This window comes from Phodopus roborovskii, unplaced genomic scaffold, assembly GCF_943737965.1.
Source record: "Phodopus roborovskii unplaced genomic scaffold, PHOROB, whole genome shotgun sequence".
In the NCBI taxonomy this organism is placed as follows: domain Eukaryota; kingdom Metazoa; phylum Chordata; class Mammalia; order Rodentia; family Cricetidae; genus Phodopus; species Phodopus roborovskii.
The window spans coordinates 643,378-662,868 of record NW_026126563.1 but is presented as its reverse complement, the minus strand read 5'-3'; the positions used below and the strand labels follow the sequence as shown (position 1 = coordinate 662,868).

At 38.0% G+C, this 19,491-nt stretch overlaps 1 protein-coding gene across 1 annotated transcript in view; it reads right to left on the bottom strand.

Annotated features, from left to right (window-relative positions):
• The window catches only part of Dok6 (docking protein 6), a 333,159-nt gene that overhangs the window by 50,760 nt on the left and 262,908 nt on the right, over positions 1 to 19,491 (bottom strand). The window contains exon 7 of the mRNA XM_051202095.1: positions 15,393 to 15,510. Coding sequence (XP_051058052.1) covers positions 15,393 to 15,510 — 118 coding nt within the window. The remainder of the gene's footprint in view (positions 1 to 15,392; positions 15,511 to 19,491) is intronic.

Genomic DNA, 19,491 nt, shown 5'->3' with positions numbered 1-19,491 from the left:
ACTTGAAGAGGCGACAGTGAATACAAGGGTAAGACCCTGCTCTTCAGCCTTAATGCTTAAAGCATAGAAGGAAATATGCAGCAGGGTAAAAAGTGTAGAATAAAAGCGAGCAGAGACTTTGAGAGTGATTTTGAAATCTGTAAAATAAGACACAAAAGAAGATGGAGGGAGAGAGGTACATATTTGAACTTGCTGTAGACTTAGTTAAAAGCTTGAAAGGCAATAATGAAAAGCAGTGGTATCCCTCAAAGGTCAACCAACTACTTTACATACACAATATGCTTTAAACTGTTTTCACAAAAGGAGCAATGCCCAAACCATACAGAACTTATACTTAAACACTGAGGATTTTCCACAAATTGCTTAGATGGCTTCCATCTGGGTCATCTCATTTAAAACCTATTTGAGAATAGCTGTTGCCTGTTCTTCAGAGAAATAATTCTTGTAAACCTTGATTATGGTACATGGAAAATGTACCCACACAGAAGCATGGCGACTATAAATGTTTTATTCTTCTGTTCTGTCTTTAATTCTGTCAACTCAGGGGTTACTCACAGAGTCAAAAATAAGCTAGAAAACCAAGACAGCTTGTTTGATGATCCTAATATTTGCTTTGATTGAGTTCTTTTGCATTTTATTTATTTATTTATTTCATATCGATCTGAGTTCCATCTGCCTCCCTTTCTCCTTCCCTCCCTCTTTTCCTCTCCCCCCACACTCATGCACCCCCAATCACCCTTCCCTCTCATCCCCCCCACTCTAGATATAGTGTGATGCCATCCAGGAGGGGTCATCTAAACCTGTCAAGTATTAGAAGTAGGGACTAGGACTTTTTTCCTGTCTCTATGTTAAGGGATTATCCCTCCATGGGGTCCTTTTGTGCACTAGGGGTACATCCTGGTTCTACTGTCTGAGGTCCCTTAGACTGCTCAGGCCTTCTAGCTGAGACCCATGTTCAGGGGGTCTGAGTTAGTCCCATGCTGGATTCCCAGCTATCAGTCTGGGAGGCCAGTTAGCTCCTCCTTGTTCAGGTCCTCTGCTTCTGTTTCTGCAGCGTGGTCTTGTCCTCTCTCTCTGAATCTGGATACTAGTTTGGCTCAGTGTTTAGTAGTGGGTGTTTGCTTCTGTTTCAACAGGTACAGGTACTAGATGAGGGCTCCATGATGGTGGATAAGTTAGTCATTGATCTCATTGTCAGGGAAGGGCATTTATGGTAGCCACTCCAGTGTTGCTCAAATTGTTAGTTGGAGTCAGTCTTGTAGGCATCTGGACCTTTCTTTAGGTTCAATTTTCTCTTCAATCCTATAATGGCTCCCTCTTTTATAATCTCTGTCTCTCACTATCTGTCTCTGTCTCTCTCTCTCCCTCTCTATTATTCTGCCTTCTATTCCTCCCCTGACTCAAACTTCCTAGTCCCACGTGCTTTCCTCTCCTCCCCTTCTTTCTCCTAGTTCCCTCTCAACTCATTGTCCCCCACACACACTCCCCATGTGTTCTGGAGAATTTGTCCCTTCCCCCTTCTGTGAGGGACCTTATATGAATCTCTTAGAATCCACACTGTATCCTAGTTCCTCTGACTATGTGAATTACAGGCTGGTGATCCATTGCTCTAGGTCTAAAATCCATATATGAGCAAGTACATACCATGTTCCTCTTTTTGTGACTGGGTTATCTCATTCAGGATGGTTTCTTCAAGTTCCATCCAATTGCCTGTGAATTTCAAGATTCCATTATATTTTTCTGCAGAGTAGTATTCATTGTGTAGATGTGCCACATCTTCTTATCCCTTCTTCAGTTGAGGGGCATCTAGGTTGCTTCCTGGTTCTTGCTATTAAAATACTGCTGCTATGAACATAGTTGAGCACATGTCTTTGTTGCATGGATGTGGATCATTGGGGTATATGACTAAGAGGGGGATAGCAGGGTCCTGTGGTAGACTGATTCATATTTTCCTGAGGAACCACCATACTGATCTCCAAAATGGTTGTGCAAGTTTGCACTCCCACCAACAGTGGAGGAGTGTTCCTCTTTCTCCACATCCTCTCCAACTTAAGCTGTCATTGGTGTTTCTAATTTTAGCCATTCTGGCTGGAGTAAGATGGCATCTCAAAATTGTTTTGATTTGCATTTCCCTGATAGCTAAAGATATTGAGCACTTTCTTAGGTGTCTTTCAGCCTTTTTGATTTCCTCTATTGAGAATTCTGTCTTCAGTTCTGTATCCCATTTTTTAATAGGGTTATTTGGTGTTTTATTGGCTAGTTTTTTGAGTTCTTTGTATATTTTGGAGATCATCCCTCTGTCAGATGTAGGATTGGTGAAAGTCTTTTCTCAGTCTGTGGGCTACCATTTGGTCTTGTCCACTGTGTCCTTAGCCTTATAGAAGCTTGTAAGTTTGAGGAGGTTCCATGTATTAATTTTTGATCTCAGTGTCTGTGCTCCTGGATTATGTTCAGGAAGCAGTCTCCTATATCAATTTGTTCAAGGGTACCTCCTACTTTCTCTTCTAAAAGGTTCAATGTGGCTGGATTGATGATAAGGTCTTTGATCCATTTGGACTTGAGTTTTGTGCATGGCGATAGACATGGGTCTATCTGCAGTCTTCTACACACCATCATCCAATTGACCCAGCACCATTTGTTGAAGATGCTGTCCTTCCCCCATTGTATAATTTTAGCTGTTTTGTCGAAAGTCAGGTGTTCATAGGTGTGCGGGTTAATATCAGGATTTTCAATTCGATTCCATTGGTCTACCTGTCTATTTTTATGCCAATACCAGGCTGTTTTCAGAACTATAGCTAGCTCTGTAGTAGAGCTTAAAGTTAGGAATGGTGATGCCTCCTGCAGTTCTTTTATTGTATAGGGTTGTTTTGGCTATCCTGGATCTTTTGTTTTTCCATATAAAGTTGATTATTATCCTTTCAAGTTCAGTGAAGAATTGTGGGATTTTAATGGGGATTGCATTGAATCTGTAGATTGCTTTTGGCAGGATTGCCATTTTGACTATGTTTATCCTACCTATCCAAGAGCATGGGAGATCTTTCTATTTTCTGGTATCTTCTTTAATGCCACACAGTTATTATTTTATTATTTTATAGTCCTTTCACTTGTTTGGTAAGAATTACCCCAAGATACTTTATGTTGTTTGTGGCTATTGTAAAGGGTGATGGTTCTCTGATTTCTTTCTCAGCCCCTTTGTCATCTGAATAAAGTAGGGCTACTGATTTTTTTTTTTTGTGTGTGTGTGTGTGTGTGTTTTTCTTATATCCTGTTTCTTTGCTGAAGGGTTTATCAGCTGTAAGAGTTCCCTGGTAGATTTTTTTTTTTGGTTGCTTATGTAAACTATCATATTATCTGCAAATAGAGACAGTTTGACTTGTTCCTTTCCAGTTTGGATCCCCTTGATCTCCTTTTGTTGTCTTCTAGCTTTAGCTAGAACTTCAAGTACAATATTGAAGAGATATGGAGAGGGGCAGCCTTGTCTTGTTTCTGATTTTAGAGGACTCAACATAAGTTTCTCTCCATTCAGTTTGACGTTGGCTGTTGGTTTACAGTATATTGCACTTACTATGTTTACTATGTTTAGGTATGTTCCTGTTATCCCTGATCTCTCCAAGAAAGGGTGTTGAATTTTGTCAAAGGCTTTTTCAGCATCTAGGGAGATAATCATATGGTTTTTCTTTTTCAGTTTGTTTATATGGTGGATCACGTTGATAGATTTCCGTATGATAAACCATCCCTGCAACCCAGGGATGAAGCCAACTTGGTCATGGTGGATGATTTTTCTGATGTATTCTTGAATTCGGTTTGCCAGTATTTTATTGAGTATTTTTGCATCGATGTTTATCAGGGATATTAGTCTGTAGTTTTCTTTCTTAGTGTGTCTTTGTTTGGCTTGGGTACCAAGGTGATTTTGGCATCATAAAAAGTTTGGTAATGAACCTGTGTTTCTATTGTGTGGAATAATTTGAAGAGTATTGGAATTAGCTCTTCCTTGAATTTCTATTGGAATTCTGCGCTGAAGCCATCTGGCCCTGGGCTTTTTTTGATTGGAAGGTTTTTGATGACTACTTCTATTTCATTAGGGGTTATAGGTCTATTTAAGTTGTTTGTCTATTCTTGATTTAATTTTGGTAAGTGAAAGTTATCCAGAAATTTGTTCATTTCGAATTTTGTAGAGTACAGGTTTTCAGTGTATGACCTGAAATTAGTCTGGATTTCCTCTGTGTTCATTGTTATGTCCCCCTTTTCGTTTGATTTTGTTAATTTGCATTTTCTCTCTCTGCTTTTTCGTTAGTTTGGATAAAGGTTCATCCATCTTGTTGACTTTCTTGAAAAACCAACTCTTTGTTGCATTGCCTTTTTTGTATTGTTTTCTTGCTTTCTATTTTTTTGATTTCAGCTATCAAATTGATTATTTCCTGGCGTCTACTCCCCCCCCGGGGTGAGTTTGCTTCATTTTGTCCTAAGGCTTTCAGTTGTGTTGATAATTCTCTTATGTGACTATCCTTTGTTTTCTTCATATGGGTACTTAGTGCAATGAACTTCCGTAGTAGCACTGCTTTCAAGGTGTCCCATAAGTTCGGGTATGTTGTGTCCTCATTCTCATTGAATTTTAAAAAGTCCTTAATTTCTTCATTTCTTCTTTGACCCAGGTATGGTGCTATTGTGCATTGTTAAGTTTCTATGAGTTTTTAGTGTTTCCTTATTGGTGTTGTTTTGAATTCCAATTTTAAAGCATGGTGGTCTGATGAGATATGGGGGACTATTCTAGTTTTTTTTGTATCTGTTGAGGTTTGTTATGTTGCCTAGTATATGGTCGATTTTAGAGAAGGTTCCATGTGGAGGAGAGAAGTTATATTCTTTTGTGTTTGGATGGAATGTTCTATAGATGTCTGTTAAACCCAATTGAAACATAAGTTCTGTTAGTTCTTTTGTTTCTTTGTTAAGTTTCTGACTGGTGGTCCTGTCTGGCGGTGAGAGTGGCATGTTGCAATCTCCCACTATAATTGTGTGAGGTTTTATTTGAGCTTTGAGTTTTAGTAGTGTTTCTTTTATGAATGCAGATGCCTTTGTCTTTGGGGCATAGAGATGTTCAGAATTGAGACTCTGTGCTGATGTCTTTCTCCTGGGATGAAAACAAAATGACCGTTCTTCTCTTTTGATTAATTTTGGTTTGAAGTCTAACTTGTTAGATATTAGGATAGCCACACCTGCTTGCTTCTTGGGTCCATTTGATTGGAAGATCTTTTCCCAGCCCTTTACCCTGAGGTAATGTCTATGTTGGAAGCTTAGATGTGTTTCTTGTATGCAGCAGAAGGGTGGATTCTGTCTTCGTATCCATTTTTTTTTAAGCCGGTGTCTTTTTATAGACAAGTAAGACCATTAATGTCCAGGGAGAGTAAGGAACACTGATTGTTAATGCTTGTTTTAGAATTGTTGTTGGTAGTGGTATTTTGAATATATTTGTCCTGCTTTACCCTTGGGTTCTGGTGAAGTGGGATTATCTATTGCTTATGTCTTTGTGAGCATAGTTAACTTCCTTAGGTTGGAGTTTTCCTTTCAATACTTTCTGTAGGGCTGGATTTATAGATAGGCATTGTGAAAATCTGGCTTTGTCATTGAATATCTTGTTTTCTCCAACTATAATGATTGAGAGTTTTGCTGTGTATAGTAGCCTGGGCTGGCATCCATGAACTCTTAGTACTTGTAGAACATCTATCCAGGACCTTTTGGCATTGAGAGTTTCCATGGAGAAGTCAGGTGTAATTTTGATAGGTCTGCCTTTATATGTTACCTGGCCTTTTTTCTTTGCTGCTCTTAATATTCTTTCTTTATATGTTAGGTGTTTTGATTATTATGTGTCGAGAGGTCTTTTTTATTTTGTCCAGTCTATTTGGTGTTTGGTATGCTTCTTGTACTTTCATGGGCATGCCCTTCTTCAGATTGGGAAAGTTTTATTCAATGACTTCGTTGAATATATTTTCTGCACCTTTGATCTGGGCTTCTTTACCTTCCTCTCTTCCTGTTATTCTTAGGTTTGGCCTTTGCATGGTGTCCCACATTTCCTGGATGTTTTGTGTTAAGGATTTGTTGGATTTACGATTTTCTTTGGTCAATGAATCTATTTTCTCTAGTTTATCTTCAGCACCTGAGATTCTCTCTTCCATCTCTTGTATTCTGTTGGTTATGATTGTGTCTGTATTGTAGGTCCCAATCATTTGCCCAGTCTATTTCCAGCATTCCTTCAGTTTGTGTTTGCTTTATTGTCTCTATTTCAGTTTTCAAGTCTTGAACCGTATCCTTCACCTGTTTAATTGTTTTTCTTGCCTTTCTGTACTTTCTTTAAGGAATTTGTTGTAATTTTTTTTTGTTTGTTTTTTCTTCCATTTCTTTAAGGGATTTTCTCACATTATCTTTGATGGCCTCTATCATATTTATGATGATAATTTTAAAGTTGTTCTCTTCTGCTTCATCTGCTTTGGGGTATTCAGCTCTAGTTGATGTAGAGTCCCTAGATTCTGGTGGTTTTATGCTTGTCCTTCTATTATTAGGTGTTTTCTCGTATTGCCGTCTTCCCATCGCTTCTTCCAGTAGGTGTAGGTAGGGTCTCTGTCTCTCTCTCTCTCTTTTGTTCTCTCTCTCTCTCTCTCTCTCTCTCTCTCTCTCTCTCTCTCTCTCTCTCGTAACTCCCCAGGTGGGTTTAGGTGGGTTAGAGGTTTGATGTCTGTAGCTCTGAGTGGTTCAAGCTCTCTAGGATGACTTTCCTCAGTCAGGGCCCCAGCAATGGGGATCAAAGATGAGGCAGAAGACTGGCGATGGGGGTCAAAAATCCTGAAGGCAGGGACTCAGGATGTTTCACCAGCTGATCAGCGAATCTAGCTGGGGCCTGGCACTCTCCATCTGAGGCCTCTTAAGTGGAGGCCAGCCAGTGGAGGTCAAGCATCTAGCTGCAGGGACTGAGAGTGGCCCTGCGAGGATCTCTGGGAGGGGCCTGGAACTACTGTAGAGGACCAGCAGTGGGGGTCAGAGACCATGCAGGTGTGGATTCCAGGTGGTCCCATGTGGATAGGCAGGTCTAGTGTGCTCAGAACAGCTCCAGAAATTTTCCAGAATGTGGCAGGATTGTTGGATCCACCCTCTCTTCCAGAGCTCAACCAGAGCGGTGGGACAGTGGGCTTGGTTAGGGCACCAGGTAGAGGGAGGGCAGACTCTTGGTGGGGGGTGTGTGGGTATGTATCAGAGCATCAGGGGGAGCGAGATCTGGGGCCAATCCAGGGAGTTCCCAGGGAAAGGTGTGGGGGGATTCCACCTGAATTGGTCCCAGACTCACCTCTAGCAGAGGCCTTGCAATGGGGGGTCGAAGGTGACGGGGGTGATTCAGGATGTTTTCGCACTGATAGGAGGATCTAGCTCGAGTTCTTTTACATTTTATACCAATGTCAGATAATTGTTGGGAAAATGATCAATAAATGCAAACTAAGTTGATACTTTTTTCCACACCTGGAACCTGAAGCCATAAATTACTTATTGGGAATTAAGGTGCTTTACGTGGGATTATACGTACAATATATTACTTAGTATAATCTCTTATTCACAGTAGTGTTGGAGAGCATATGCACACCTCCCTTCTGTATAACGTGTTTAAACAGATTCAACTTCTTCAATACCCATAGAAGTCGGTTCATTATCTGTCCATGCTCACCACGTACTGAATGTGACAGTTATTGAAGAAAGAGACTTGGAGTTTCCTGACTCATGGTATTGTATAGCTTTCAGAAGAATGGATTTGAGTCCCAGCAGTCAATGAAGATATAAATAATATTGTGGTTCCTATTTTTACAAGTTCATTTAATATAACCCTAGAGTAACTATGTCATTAATGCAGACATGTTCAAAAAATAAAACTGATTATAATTTTCATCACCTTATTACTTATCTTAACATTTATAATATCTTATTTTATATAGGTAATATATGTCAACATTACTTACATACATCATGTATCTTATACTTTTCATAACTCCTTAATTGTTTATTAACAGTTACTTTATTTTGTTTTTCAAGACAGGGTTGTTCTGTAGATTTGGAGGCTGTCTTGGAACTTGTTCAGTAGACCATGCTGGCCTAGAACTCACAGAGGTCCTCCTGTCTCTGCCTCTAGAGTGCTGGGATTAAAGGTGCACGGCCCCACTTCCTGGTTTAAGTTTTTTTTTTTTTTTTTTTAAACAAGGCCCTCTAAATCAGCTGAATTAAGCTCTTATTAACTCATAAAGACTGAAGCAGCAAGCACAGGGCCTACATAGTTTTTGTACCAAGTCTTCTGCATATATATTATAGCATTTAGTTTAGTTTTGTTATGGGACTCCTGAGATATGGTGAGACAGCAATGTGCAAATGTTTTGTGTGAATATGCACATGTGCATGTGTTTTGCATTCCAGTTTTGAGTATTTAAATGCATATACACGTGGAAAAAAGCTCATCATATTCGTATTAACTAACCTCATCACTTTAGCCTTCCCCTGAACTAATATAATATCCTATGTGTATTATGTAATAAACAAAATACAATATGTGTACCCTCCATAAAACCTGGTTGGCATTGAGCTACATATCTTACCTATATTTGTTGTGGTTCAATAATTCAATGGGGAAGCTTGGTGGGGGAATAAATTAAATTTAGAGCATATCTTTTAAATTTTTCCACTTAAAATCATTAGACAATTTATTACAATAATTGCTGCATCATATCAATTAAACAGAACACCTGGAAACCCTTGATTCTCTTTTTTAGTAATTACTGGGTCACATTTGCTGAAAAGCAATTCATTGACTTGCTTTATGTCATGTCTTCAGCATTTGTCTTGTGCTATTCCAGCAGAATTTTGCCATCTCAGTCCTGAGGCACACATCTGGTCTGGTCAATAATGTAATGGTCTTGAGAATAGGGTGAGCAGGAACAGATCCAGCCAAGAGAGTGCATGCCAGAGAAAGGTTGTTCTCCAAAATGCCCATCAGTATCTAGAATTAGGTAATCAGCAACACCCAATGATTTGGTGCTGGTGACTGATGGGCTGAGTATGCAGGGTGATGGGGTTGGCAGTATGCAGAGCAAGTTTGTCCAGTGACAGTAAAGTCCTTAGGCTCTGGGAATCATTGGCTCCAAGAGCCTCTAGATTCCTTAGGCAACCTGGAGAAAGTGATACAAGGCTTTGGAAAAGTAATTTCTATGTTGAGGATGTCTTACACTTCATGGTGAGAAGAAAAAAAAAAGATTCTTTGAAGGTTCAAAACTGAATCTTTTTTTTTTCTCCTGTAAAATTTGGAGTAGATGAGGCTTAGCATCAGTGTTTGTGAAATTCTAAAGGCTAGAATTTTGTCACAATGTGAGACTTTTATGAAGTCTTTTAGGAGTTAAATTCTTCATGCATAAATAAAAGCTGATTCTATTTGGAAGCAAACAGTAGAATATATTGGTATCAGGTAGCAAACTTGCTACTGGCAGAGAGAGAAACTTAGTGTGAATTTAACATACTTTAATACAGTGATGTCTACTTACACACATTGAACACTTTGCATTAAATAATCCTATTTCTTTAATGTGGTTAGTTCTAGTATGCTTATTTTAGGGGCAAATAAAAAGAAAATTAGAAAGGTTAAGTATATTACCCAAAGTCACATAGCTTAACAGTGGTACAGTTACCATTCAAATCAGGTTTGACTTAAAAATTCAGGAGTGGATGGTGCCCTTTCACAAAACTCATCTCCCACACTCTGTCTGAGTCAATAGAATAAAAAGAAAACCATCCACAATGTCACTAGATGACAGCCCAAGGGAAAAAGCAGAATTTAAGCAAATACACTCATATAAAGTTATGCATTAGTGCCTCGGAGAGCAGGGAAGAGGGTCTGATTAATTACAGCTGTAGGAGATAAATATTTCAGTGGGAATATTTTGGACATTTTTATGATGTCAGCATTGGGGTGCAACTTGTTAATTTATCTCAAAACAGTGATATCCAGAGAGGCACTTTTTGTTTTGACTTCTCTTAAGGTAAGGATATGCAGTAAATTTCCATAAATGTGGTTTAATAGACAGAAAGTGTCGCTTCTGGGAGAGGAGTCATATTTCTAAGAGCTGTTAGTAAATTGCCAGGAGCATGCTGCTGCTTCTGGGGAATGTTGATGTATTTGGCTACTTCTGACTGTCCTGCCTACTTACTCCAAAAACATAGAATCTGAATATAGGAATGAAGCAATGTAGATTACTTTTTACTTTTGTTGCAAATTTCTGAATTAGTTTTTAAGTTTAAGAAGGTTTTTACTCTATAATCTGGTAAAAGTATCATGGCGAGATTTTAAATAGAGAAATATCAATGGGAAAATTATACAGAATCCAAGTTTAAAACTGAGTGGGATGTAAAGAAGAACAGAAGGTCACAGCTAACTGAAGAATAAATAAAGCCTTTGATTTACCTCAGTAGTCTCTGTTGGAATTTTCTTTAGCATTTTCTGAAGGTTATCTCTAATTCTAATAGTCTGTTTCTGTCCCGTCCTTCTGAGAAATTGGAGCCACAGATGCCCTTTCTGAGAGCATCAAATGCCTTTGGTGTAATTAGGTAAGCTTCAGTGCTGACACTGGTGGTCTGTGGCTTAATTACAGACACGCAGAGGGCAGAAGAGGGCATACAATTCAGAGCTGGCATTTGGATCTTAATTGGTGTTAATGAAAGCAGAACTTCTAAAGTTCCCATCTTCACAGAAGAAGGAGCCCCAATCATCTTTATTCAAACTGTTCAGAAACAATGCAAAGTATATCTATCCCATTTAATTTTGCATGAAAATAAGAGGTTACATATGTCAAAACATTAAGAATGGCATGTGCTCCGTAAGCACATTCTCTGAGATAACTTCACCTCTTCTTTCAGTATAGTTTATTGAAGAGAAGCTAATCCCAGTGGGACAGTAGAAAGTGAAGAAAAAAGAAATTGAGTTAACAAGTTAAAGAGACAGATTTACTACATGTCAGAACAGTTTGTGTGCTTGCTAAATTAATGACTAGCAATAGGAAATGTCTATGCCCAGTAACAATGTCCCCACTCAGTCTTCCTCTTTCTCCCTCTCTTTATCTTTATTTTAATAGAAAGTGTTGCTTCCAGACAAGGCTCATCTTTCTACAAGCTGTTACCAAATATAATCTTCCTTAATTTTCTTTCCTCTCTCCCTTCTTCCGTCCCCATGTATATCTCAATACCTCAAAAGTAAGCATACAATTTATGAGGATAGTAATTTTTAAGCATAATTTTAGAGCCAAACATTCAAAATCAGGTTTTTTTTTTCTTCCTTCAACAGTGTAGGCTCCCTTGAGTTTAAAGAAAGCATTTCTGTATGTGTGTGACATGAACATTTGTATAGACAGAGGAAGTTATATAAATATAGGCAGTAAATCAGCTGCTAATACAAATTAAGAATCCCTAACTCCAAAAATAAAGAGAAGTTCATTTCTACAAGGAAAAGTGGGCCATGTTGGCCTGACCTCCTTGGGGTGGAGGTGGTGAAGAGTAGCTATCTATTACTTAGGACAATGGGAGGTTTGTTAGGAGTTAATGATTTCTTTTCTCATTTATTTGATCCCAACTCCGTGATCCCTCACTCTGTAAGAGCACTCTCTGGGAGTAGCGTGGAGAGATCAGCTCAGTCTATGTCACTTATTCTCCAATCACAAAGCCAAATGCTGGAATTCACTATTGACATATTTGTCTTTAAAGGTGTGTCTGGCAACATACAAAGAAATGAACAGAGCAAAACTTAGCTCAGTGTAAAGCATAGAGGCTGACAGGTAATCGAAGTTTTATGTAAGTTTAATATAGATTAGTTTGTTTTCAGGCCATGATTTTTTTTCAGCTCTAGTACATGTGCTGCTTATTAATGAATCCAATCTATTAAACTTGGAGCACATAAAAACTTTTCTACTTTTCCTTCTGAATGAAAGCTCCCTGAATTTAATTCACATTGATCTGCAGCTTCATAGAGCGGGTGGAAGAATATGATGAGGAAATTCTGAAAATGAATTTGAAATCCTGAATCTTACCTGCAGTTTGCTTGCTATAATAGCTTATCTTCATTGCTAGCTTTGCTGGGTTTAGAATTTCTGTGGAAACAGTCTCTGATTGTGCCGTGATAGTGTTTCTAGAAAGGGGTGACTTAAGAGAGAAGACCTACCTATCTTGGATGAGTATTGAGCTATTGATGTGTTTTGGTCCTGGGCTGAATAGAAAAGAGAAAGCCTTCTTGCTCTGCATTCCAAGTAAAGTCCTGATGTGACCAGCTGCGTTGTCCTTCAGCTGTCACATGGCAAGTGCATTTCCCTGAACTGTAAATTAGAAGAACCTCTCCTGTCCTAGGCTTCTTCTTGTTCACAGTCAATGAGATATAAATTCACACTGAATAGATTCTATTATTCAGTGTACAGCAATTACATTAGTATAGTTTTGTTATGCAAAGCAGTAACAAACCAGCTAACCAGAGAATAGTGTGATATGGAGACTGTGTGCAAGAAAACTGACTGATACTCTTGACAAATAACATTTATGTTACTAGACTCTGCAAAATGCACAGTGACAGCCAACTGTGAAAAAGAATAATCCCAAGTCAAGGTCACAACTAAGGATGCGAGGTAACCAGACTTGTACATGCAATTTTGTTAAAATTAGAGTTACACAAACTCTATTTGCTTCTATTTTTATTTTCCCCTTGTTTCAGTAATTTTATTCAATGCTGATTCCACTAGAATTTAGTTCCAATGAGGAAAACATCTAAGGATTCCTGTCCCCTGCTTATGTGGACTGCTACCACAGAATAATTCATTTCTGTCAAGTGTCCCTAATAAGTTTATATCTATAACTGTTACCTACCAACTATTTACCTATTTTCTGCCTGTCTTTATATCTAATTACTTATTTTATCTCTATATGAATATCTAATTATTACTACCCTTATGTATGTTATAATGATAAAATAAGGCTATATGAAAAGGCAAGGTGTATTAGTCTGGGACAATGTGGTACATCAGTCAACCCACAGTTAATGAAATATAATATATATTGAAAATATATCCATATGTCTATATGTATATAGTACAAAATAATAACCAACAAAATGAGCATGATATTGACACCATATACATAAACTATTCACTGTAAGTATAAAGCATTTAAAACCCGAACTTTTCTAGAAATTAGTATTAGAGGTAAAAGCATGGAAAATTTTAAACACTTAATATCTTGATTTTGGAATGCAAAATTAATAGTGTTCTTCAAAGAATATCTGGTAGTGTTTAAAGAGATACTTTAAGCCACCCTAGTTATATTTATTACTGTGAAATTATTATTACTGAACTGAAGTTACTTTTCAGTCTAAATATTAACTCCTCCATTGGAGAAAATCTCGTTATGTGGTCATGAAAACTGTCTGGTATTCTGGAATTTATACCAACCAACAAACAAAGCCGAGTGCTTATAAATTGCCTTTCAACATTCCTTATTGATGTGTTATGTTATTTTACTTAGAACAGTACTATCTGTATATCCATATTTATAACCTTAAAAGTGTGTTTTCTGACCTTAACTAAAAGGCAGGGTCAATCAAACAAGATCATGAACTATTTTATGAACTATTTTTTTTTGTTAGTTTTTTTTTTTTTTTTTTTTTTTTGAGACAGGGTTTCTCTGTGTAGCTTTGGAGCCTATCCTTGGCACTCACCCTTTAGACTAGGCTGGCCTTGAACTCACAGAGATCTGCCTGCTTCTGCCTCCCAAGTGCTGGGATTAAAGTCATGTGCCACCACTGCCCAGCTTGATCACAAACTATTTTAAGGGGCTGTGGAGTATAGACACTGGAGAAACTCATTTATTCATTTTCCTCTATAAACTTTTTCCCCCCTAGTACCACATTCTTATGATGTAGCCCTCACTTATTTGGAACTCACTTTGAAGAACAAGCTAGCCTCAAATGTGCACAGATCTTTCTCCCTCTACTACCTGAGTGCCTGTGGGCCATCACACCTGGTCCTTTTTGTTCTGTCTGTTTTTCTGGTACCAACAGCAGGTATTGTGCTTATGGGGTGGGGCTGGAACATACTAGACAAGTCTGAATACTAACCTACTTTTCCTGTTACCTTTCTCTGTTTCTGAACTCAGGACAGTTTCATTTGCTTCCTTTAACCTTCAGATTTTAATATTTCAAATATTTTCTTACCTAACTAGTGACACTAAATGATTCACTGTCTTAAGTATCAAGTCAGCCATAAATTTAAATGGGCATTTAAAGTATAAAATGCAGCTGCCTTCTATAAAATGACTAAAATGCTTCTAACTTCTTTTCCTTGAACATATATTTAATCATTTCTTGGGTGATCAAATTTTATTCATCTCTCTGAAACTCTGGCAAGCAAATAAGGCTAGGAAAACATTTATGTTATTTCATTTTGCTTGTAATGTAAGTTTTGTATAGCAGAGCAATTAGTGCTGTTAATAAGTAAAAAACCTAAACAAAACAAACAAAATGAAACAAAAACACCAAACTATGGCTTTAATAGTTATACATTCACTTGGTATTTTACTGGGTGCCTACCTCATCCAAGCCTAATGCGTGTTTTCAGCTGGGCACTTCAGTACTAGTCTTACGTTTTTCTTATCCAGAGAGAATATTCTATACAAAGGATGCCAGTAATCATTTAGAACAAAAGAGAAAGAATAAAAAAGGCAATGGCAGGGTTTCTGTGGCTGTACATAAGTTGTCTGATATCTTTCATGTACCTTCATCCAGCAAACCATTCATTCCCCTGTTGGTTAGGTGGCCACTGGGAAAAACACAAGAGACATCCTGTTTACATTCTACCCCTTTCATGTTGTCCCTCCCTAATGGATAAGACCTTGGCTATATCTGAAAGTTTCAGTGGGTAAATATGTGAAACATTTAGTGCCAAGCCTGAAACCAGCTCCTGCTCAGATGATTAATCCTAGTAAGAATAAAAGATGTTGTTGAAAAAGAAGTACTTTGCAAAACAGCACAACCCAGACTCCAGCATTCAGCTTTCTACCATGTGCTTTGTTTTAGTCAACATCGTCTACCAAATTTGGTCCTTATCCATCACAATGATTTCAGGAATAATTTTATAGCATGTATGTATAAAATCATTTTTATACATACATGCTATAAAATGATAGCTTTAAAAAAGTAATGATGAATCTGAGTTTCTATTGTGTCCTGAGACAGTTGATGTGTGGAAACAAAGGAAAAGCAAGCAATGCAAACACACAGCAATTTGCATGACTCCTCCAAGGAAGGAAGTGGATGGCAGTCAGTGTGGCTTCCTCATTGTAAAGCTACTTGCCTTGCAAGCTGTAGATTTCTCCAACGCTGTTCTGACGGGTAATGTGATGCCAGTATGCACTACGCGGAAGAGAGATGGATTTCGATAACGTCATTGGTTCAGTCAAGCTTGTCTGAAGCTAAAAGAGAAGGAAAACATACCTTAGGCTTTCTTGGAGTTATCAAGCTCAAATCAACCCTCTAAAATGGAGTGGGAGTGGCAGAAAGCAGAATATGTGAAAGATATCCATATAATTCCCCAGCCAATGATAACTGTATCAAAAGTGAAATTGTCACTGGTGGGTTTCCCATGCTCCAGTGGCTAGCTCCACAGATGTGCACATACTGACAGCTCTAACTAGACTTAGTGGGAGAGAGAGACAGATATGGATGGACAGACAAGGGTTGGATGGTGGGTGGATGGGGTAGGGGTGAACATTGGAAAAGGGCAATAACTCAGTAGGTAAAAGAGCTTAAAGTCTGGTGACCAGGTGCTACAGGGGCAAACACTTGAGCAGGATCATGTGCATCTGTCTGTTCACATGAGAGTGTACTTCAGGTTCAGTAAGAGGCCCTGTCTCAAGGGGATGAGTTAGACTGTGATAAAGCAGGATACCTGATGGTCCTTTGGCTTCCATACACAGGTACTCACCCTGTCACACACATACCACAAGCCACTATATATATATTAAAATGCACATCAAAAAAGAAAAGAAAAAATACATGTTCTTACTTTGTAAGGAGTGGAACCTGCCTCATTCAGAGGGACACTAATGTTCTCAATGGCTTCTTGCCAATACCCAGGGGAGAATCAGTCACAGGCCACCTTGGGAACTGGTTTGCACTTCAGTGGTTGAGAAGTAGTTACATTTGCCCACAGTGGTTTCCAATGTATAGAATGGTGAAATGATTCAAGAAATGAAGGAGGAAGCTGTCACATTGACATGCCCTAGAAAAGGTTCCAAACACAAAAGAGCCATTTTCAGACTTTTCCTAACACCTCCTCCCACCTTTGTGCAGGCATGCTTTTCTTTCGTGCGTCGTTTTTCTTTCACATTCTGAATGAATATTCTGAGAATCTCTGTGATAAGAGAGCTAAATGTGTTTGTTTTTTCAATGTACTGTTCTGAGGTTAGCTGATTACATCATTCTCCAGGGAAATGATGAACCACACACAGACGCACGTGCACGTGCGCACACACACACACACACACACACACACACACACACACACACAGACAGAGACAGAAGAGAGAGGAATAGATTTGCAATTAAAAAAGAAATTTATGTTTGTTTATATTGTTTTAAAAATACATAAATGGCTTTACTTGGTATTTGTTGCTTTGACAAGCTGAGCAATGTATAAACAGGCCGCTTAGCTACTGCCATCCCCAAAGCTAAGAATGCCATCAGATAGCTTCTGAGTTGTCTCTGCTTCACTGCCACTTTCCCACCTGACATTACCACTGCTGTATTTGGAAAATGCCTAAATATATGGGGTTCTTTGTTCTGTTGGTATGAAATCTTCATAAAATGTTATCACAATGGAACATGGAATTTGGAGTAATTTGCTGTCTTGTACAAGATCAATGCATTTGGTTTATTTGAAAGCCTGCCACCAGAACAACTTTGCAGTTCACTCTTATGTATCTCAAATTATATATTTCAAGTTCTCTTCCCCATTTACATAATACGCATGTTCCCTGCACCCATAATCCATATACATCGGTATGTGTAGGAATATGAAGGAAACATCTTGTTTGCTTTGCTGAGATTAAGTAGACTGTACCTACAGCACCCTTATTATGAATGCCCCAGCCCTGACAGCTGGAAACAGCTGTGTGTGTGGCTCCCCATGCTTAGATACCATCGATATGCCCACATAGATGAACTTCATCTCTCACTGTAAAGAAGTGGAGGCAGGTTTAATTCTATGGTGCTGTCATTGAGAGAGGAAACCAACTTCTCATATGAAACAAACACATAAATCTTTATTTAATTCATGTCAGAGATGCCCATTAATAACAACTAAAGTGAATTCATACTAATCATAGTTCTATTTATTATCTGATCTTTATTATTGTCTTAATCTAACCTAATTTATTATTTTCCATAAAAAAGATTTCTGAAATTTAGTGAAAGTCATTTTCCTTCTGTAGTTTAATTTAATTTGGTAAACAATTTTTTTAAACACCAAATAGTTAGTCTTGGGCATCATAGAAATATAATAGGCATATGGTGACTGTTGAAAATAAATACCAGGAAACCAGCAGAAAGTGTCCACCCCCCTTACACATCTGAGTTATCACATCTCTTGTTGCTATAGTTCTCCCTGTCCTTGCTGTCAATGTTTTTGACTGTATTCAGTTTCTTCTTTCTTGTGCATTCACTTTAGTTATGTTCTATTTACTTGTGGAAAGGGAGACATCTGTACCATAAGAATTGGTTATGGATTTTTCTTGACCTGTTTACCTACATTTTCCTGCATGACATCACAGTATCAATCACCATTCATATCTATACAACACACTGTTATGGAGTGAATTGTGTCCTCACCAAATACACTGAAGTATAAAATCCTGACATGATAAAAAATAAAAAATAAAAGAGGCAGGTTCTAAGAAGTGGCTAATTAAGGTTAAAATAAGACTGTGCGGTACAATCTTAGTTCAAGAAGATGATGGCCTTATAAAAAGAGGAAGATACTCCAGGGAATAATAGTCATGGGGGAAAAGTCCATAGAATGCACAACTAGAAAATGGACACTTATAAGGTAAGCATTGCGGCATAAGAAGAAAAACTAAACCTGTTCAGTGTTGATTTTGAACTTTTAGACTACAGAATAAAGGAGACTTTAGTCTTACAGCCATATCAGACTAATATAAGAGACTTTAAGTAACCTAACAAGGAAGATGTACACTCTCAAATATGATCTGTCCAGTGATTTTTAATCATCTTATTACCTACAAACAATGCATTGAGAATTAAGCCTTTGGATAGAGCCATAGTGGAGCAAATTATATTTATAGTAGAAAGATAGAAAGAAATAAGCACATTTGCATAAATACATAAAAGAAAAATTATGGAACCATTTATAGAAACCCAAAGTTGGAATTTTTACTGCTCAGGTAAAACACTGTAACCAAAAGCAACTTGAGGAGGAACGGGCTTATTTCATTTTAAAACTTCATCACTGAGATAAATTAGGGTAGGAATGCCACTCAGGGAACAGCACAGCTTACTGACCTGCTGTCTGTCTACGGCTTTCTCAGCTTGCTTTTCTTTACAATTTAGGACCACCTGTCTAGGCAAGCTGTTACCCTCAGTGGCCTAGGCTCTCCCACATCCAGCATTTATCAAGAAAATGTCATAAAGACTTGGTTGTAGGTAATCTGATGAAGACCTTTTCAATTGAAGTTGGGTTTTTTGTTTGATATTTAATGCTAGCTGTGCCAAGTTGGAAAAAAAAGGACACCATTTGTTGTTTTATTATTATTTTATTTTAATAAATGGAACAGTATTGTTTCCTGTTTTCTTATTCTTCTTCTTTTTATTTTTTTTTTTTTTTTGAGAATCTGCTGTATTGCTATTTGTGTGTGTGTTTCTAATAAGAAATTGTTTAAGAAATCTCAACAATTCCTGGACCTTTGCGCCAATCTCTGAGTGCTTAACCACTAACTCTCCTGAAGGCAGTGCTCACCTGCTTCTCATTTTGCAATTAGGATTAGGCAGGGTTAGTCAGAAAGGACGCTTCAGCACAGATGCAGAAATCAATTCAACAGGGAAGCAGTAAGCTCAACCATTGCCGGTGCTTCTGCCACCTCCTTTTTGTTGCAGACACTTGAAATAACATTTAGTTCACTGGAAGGCTGAGCAATGAACCAGAAAAATGGTTATTTAGTGTCTATAAAGAGTGCAGGTCACAGCTCTACCAAGTGTGAAGAGTAGTTGAGATGTCTGTGTCCTACCTGAGAGTACTGCCCACAGAGGCAAAGCCAAAGAACATGACTAAGGCCCAAAGTGCTCAATACACAAAGTCAATATCTGTATGAGCAAGCTGCCTTAGCTATTATTTGGGAAATCGATTAATAAAATTATATATATATATATATATATATATA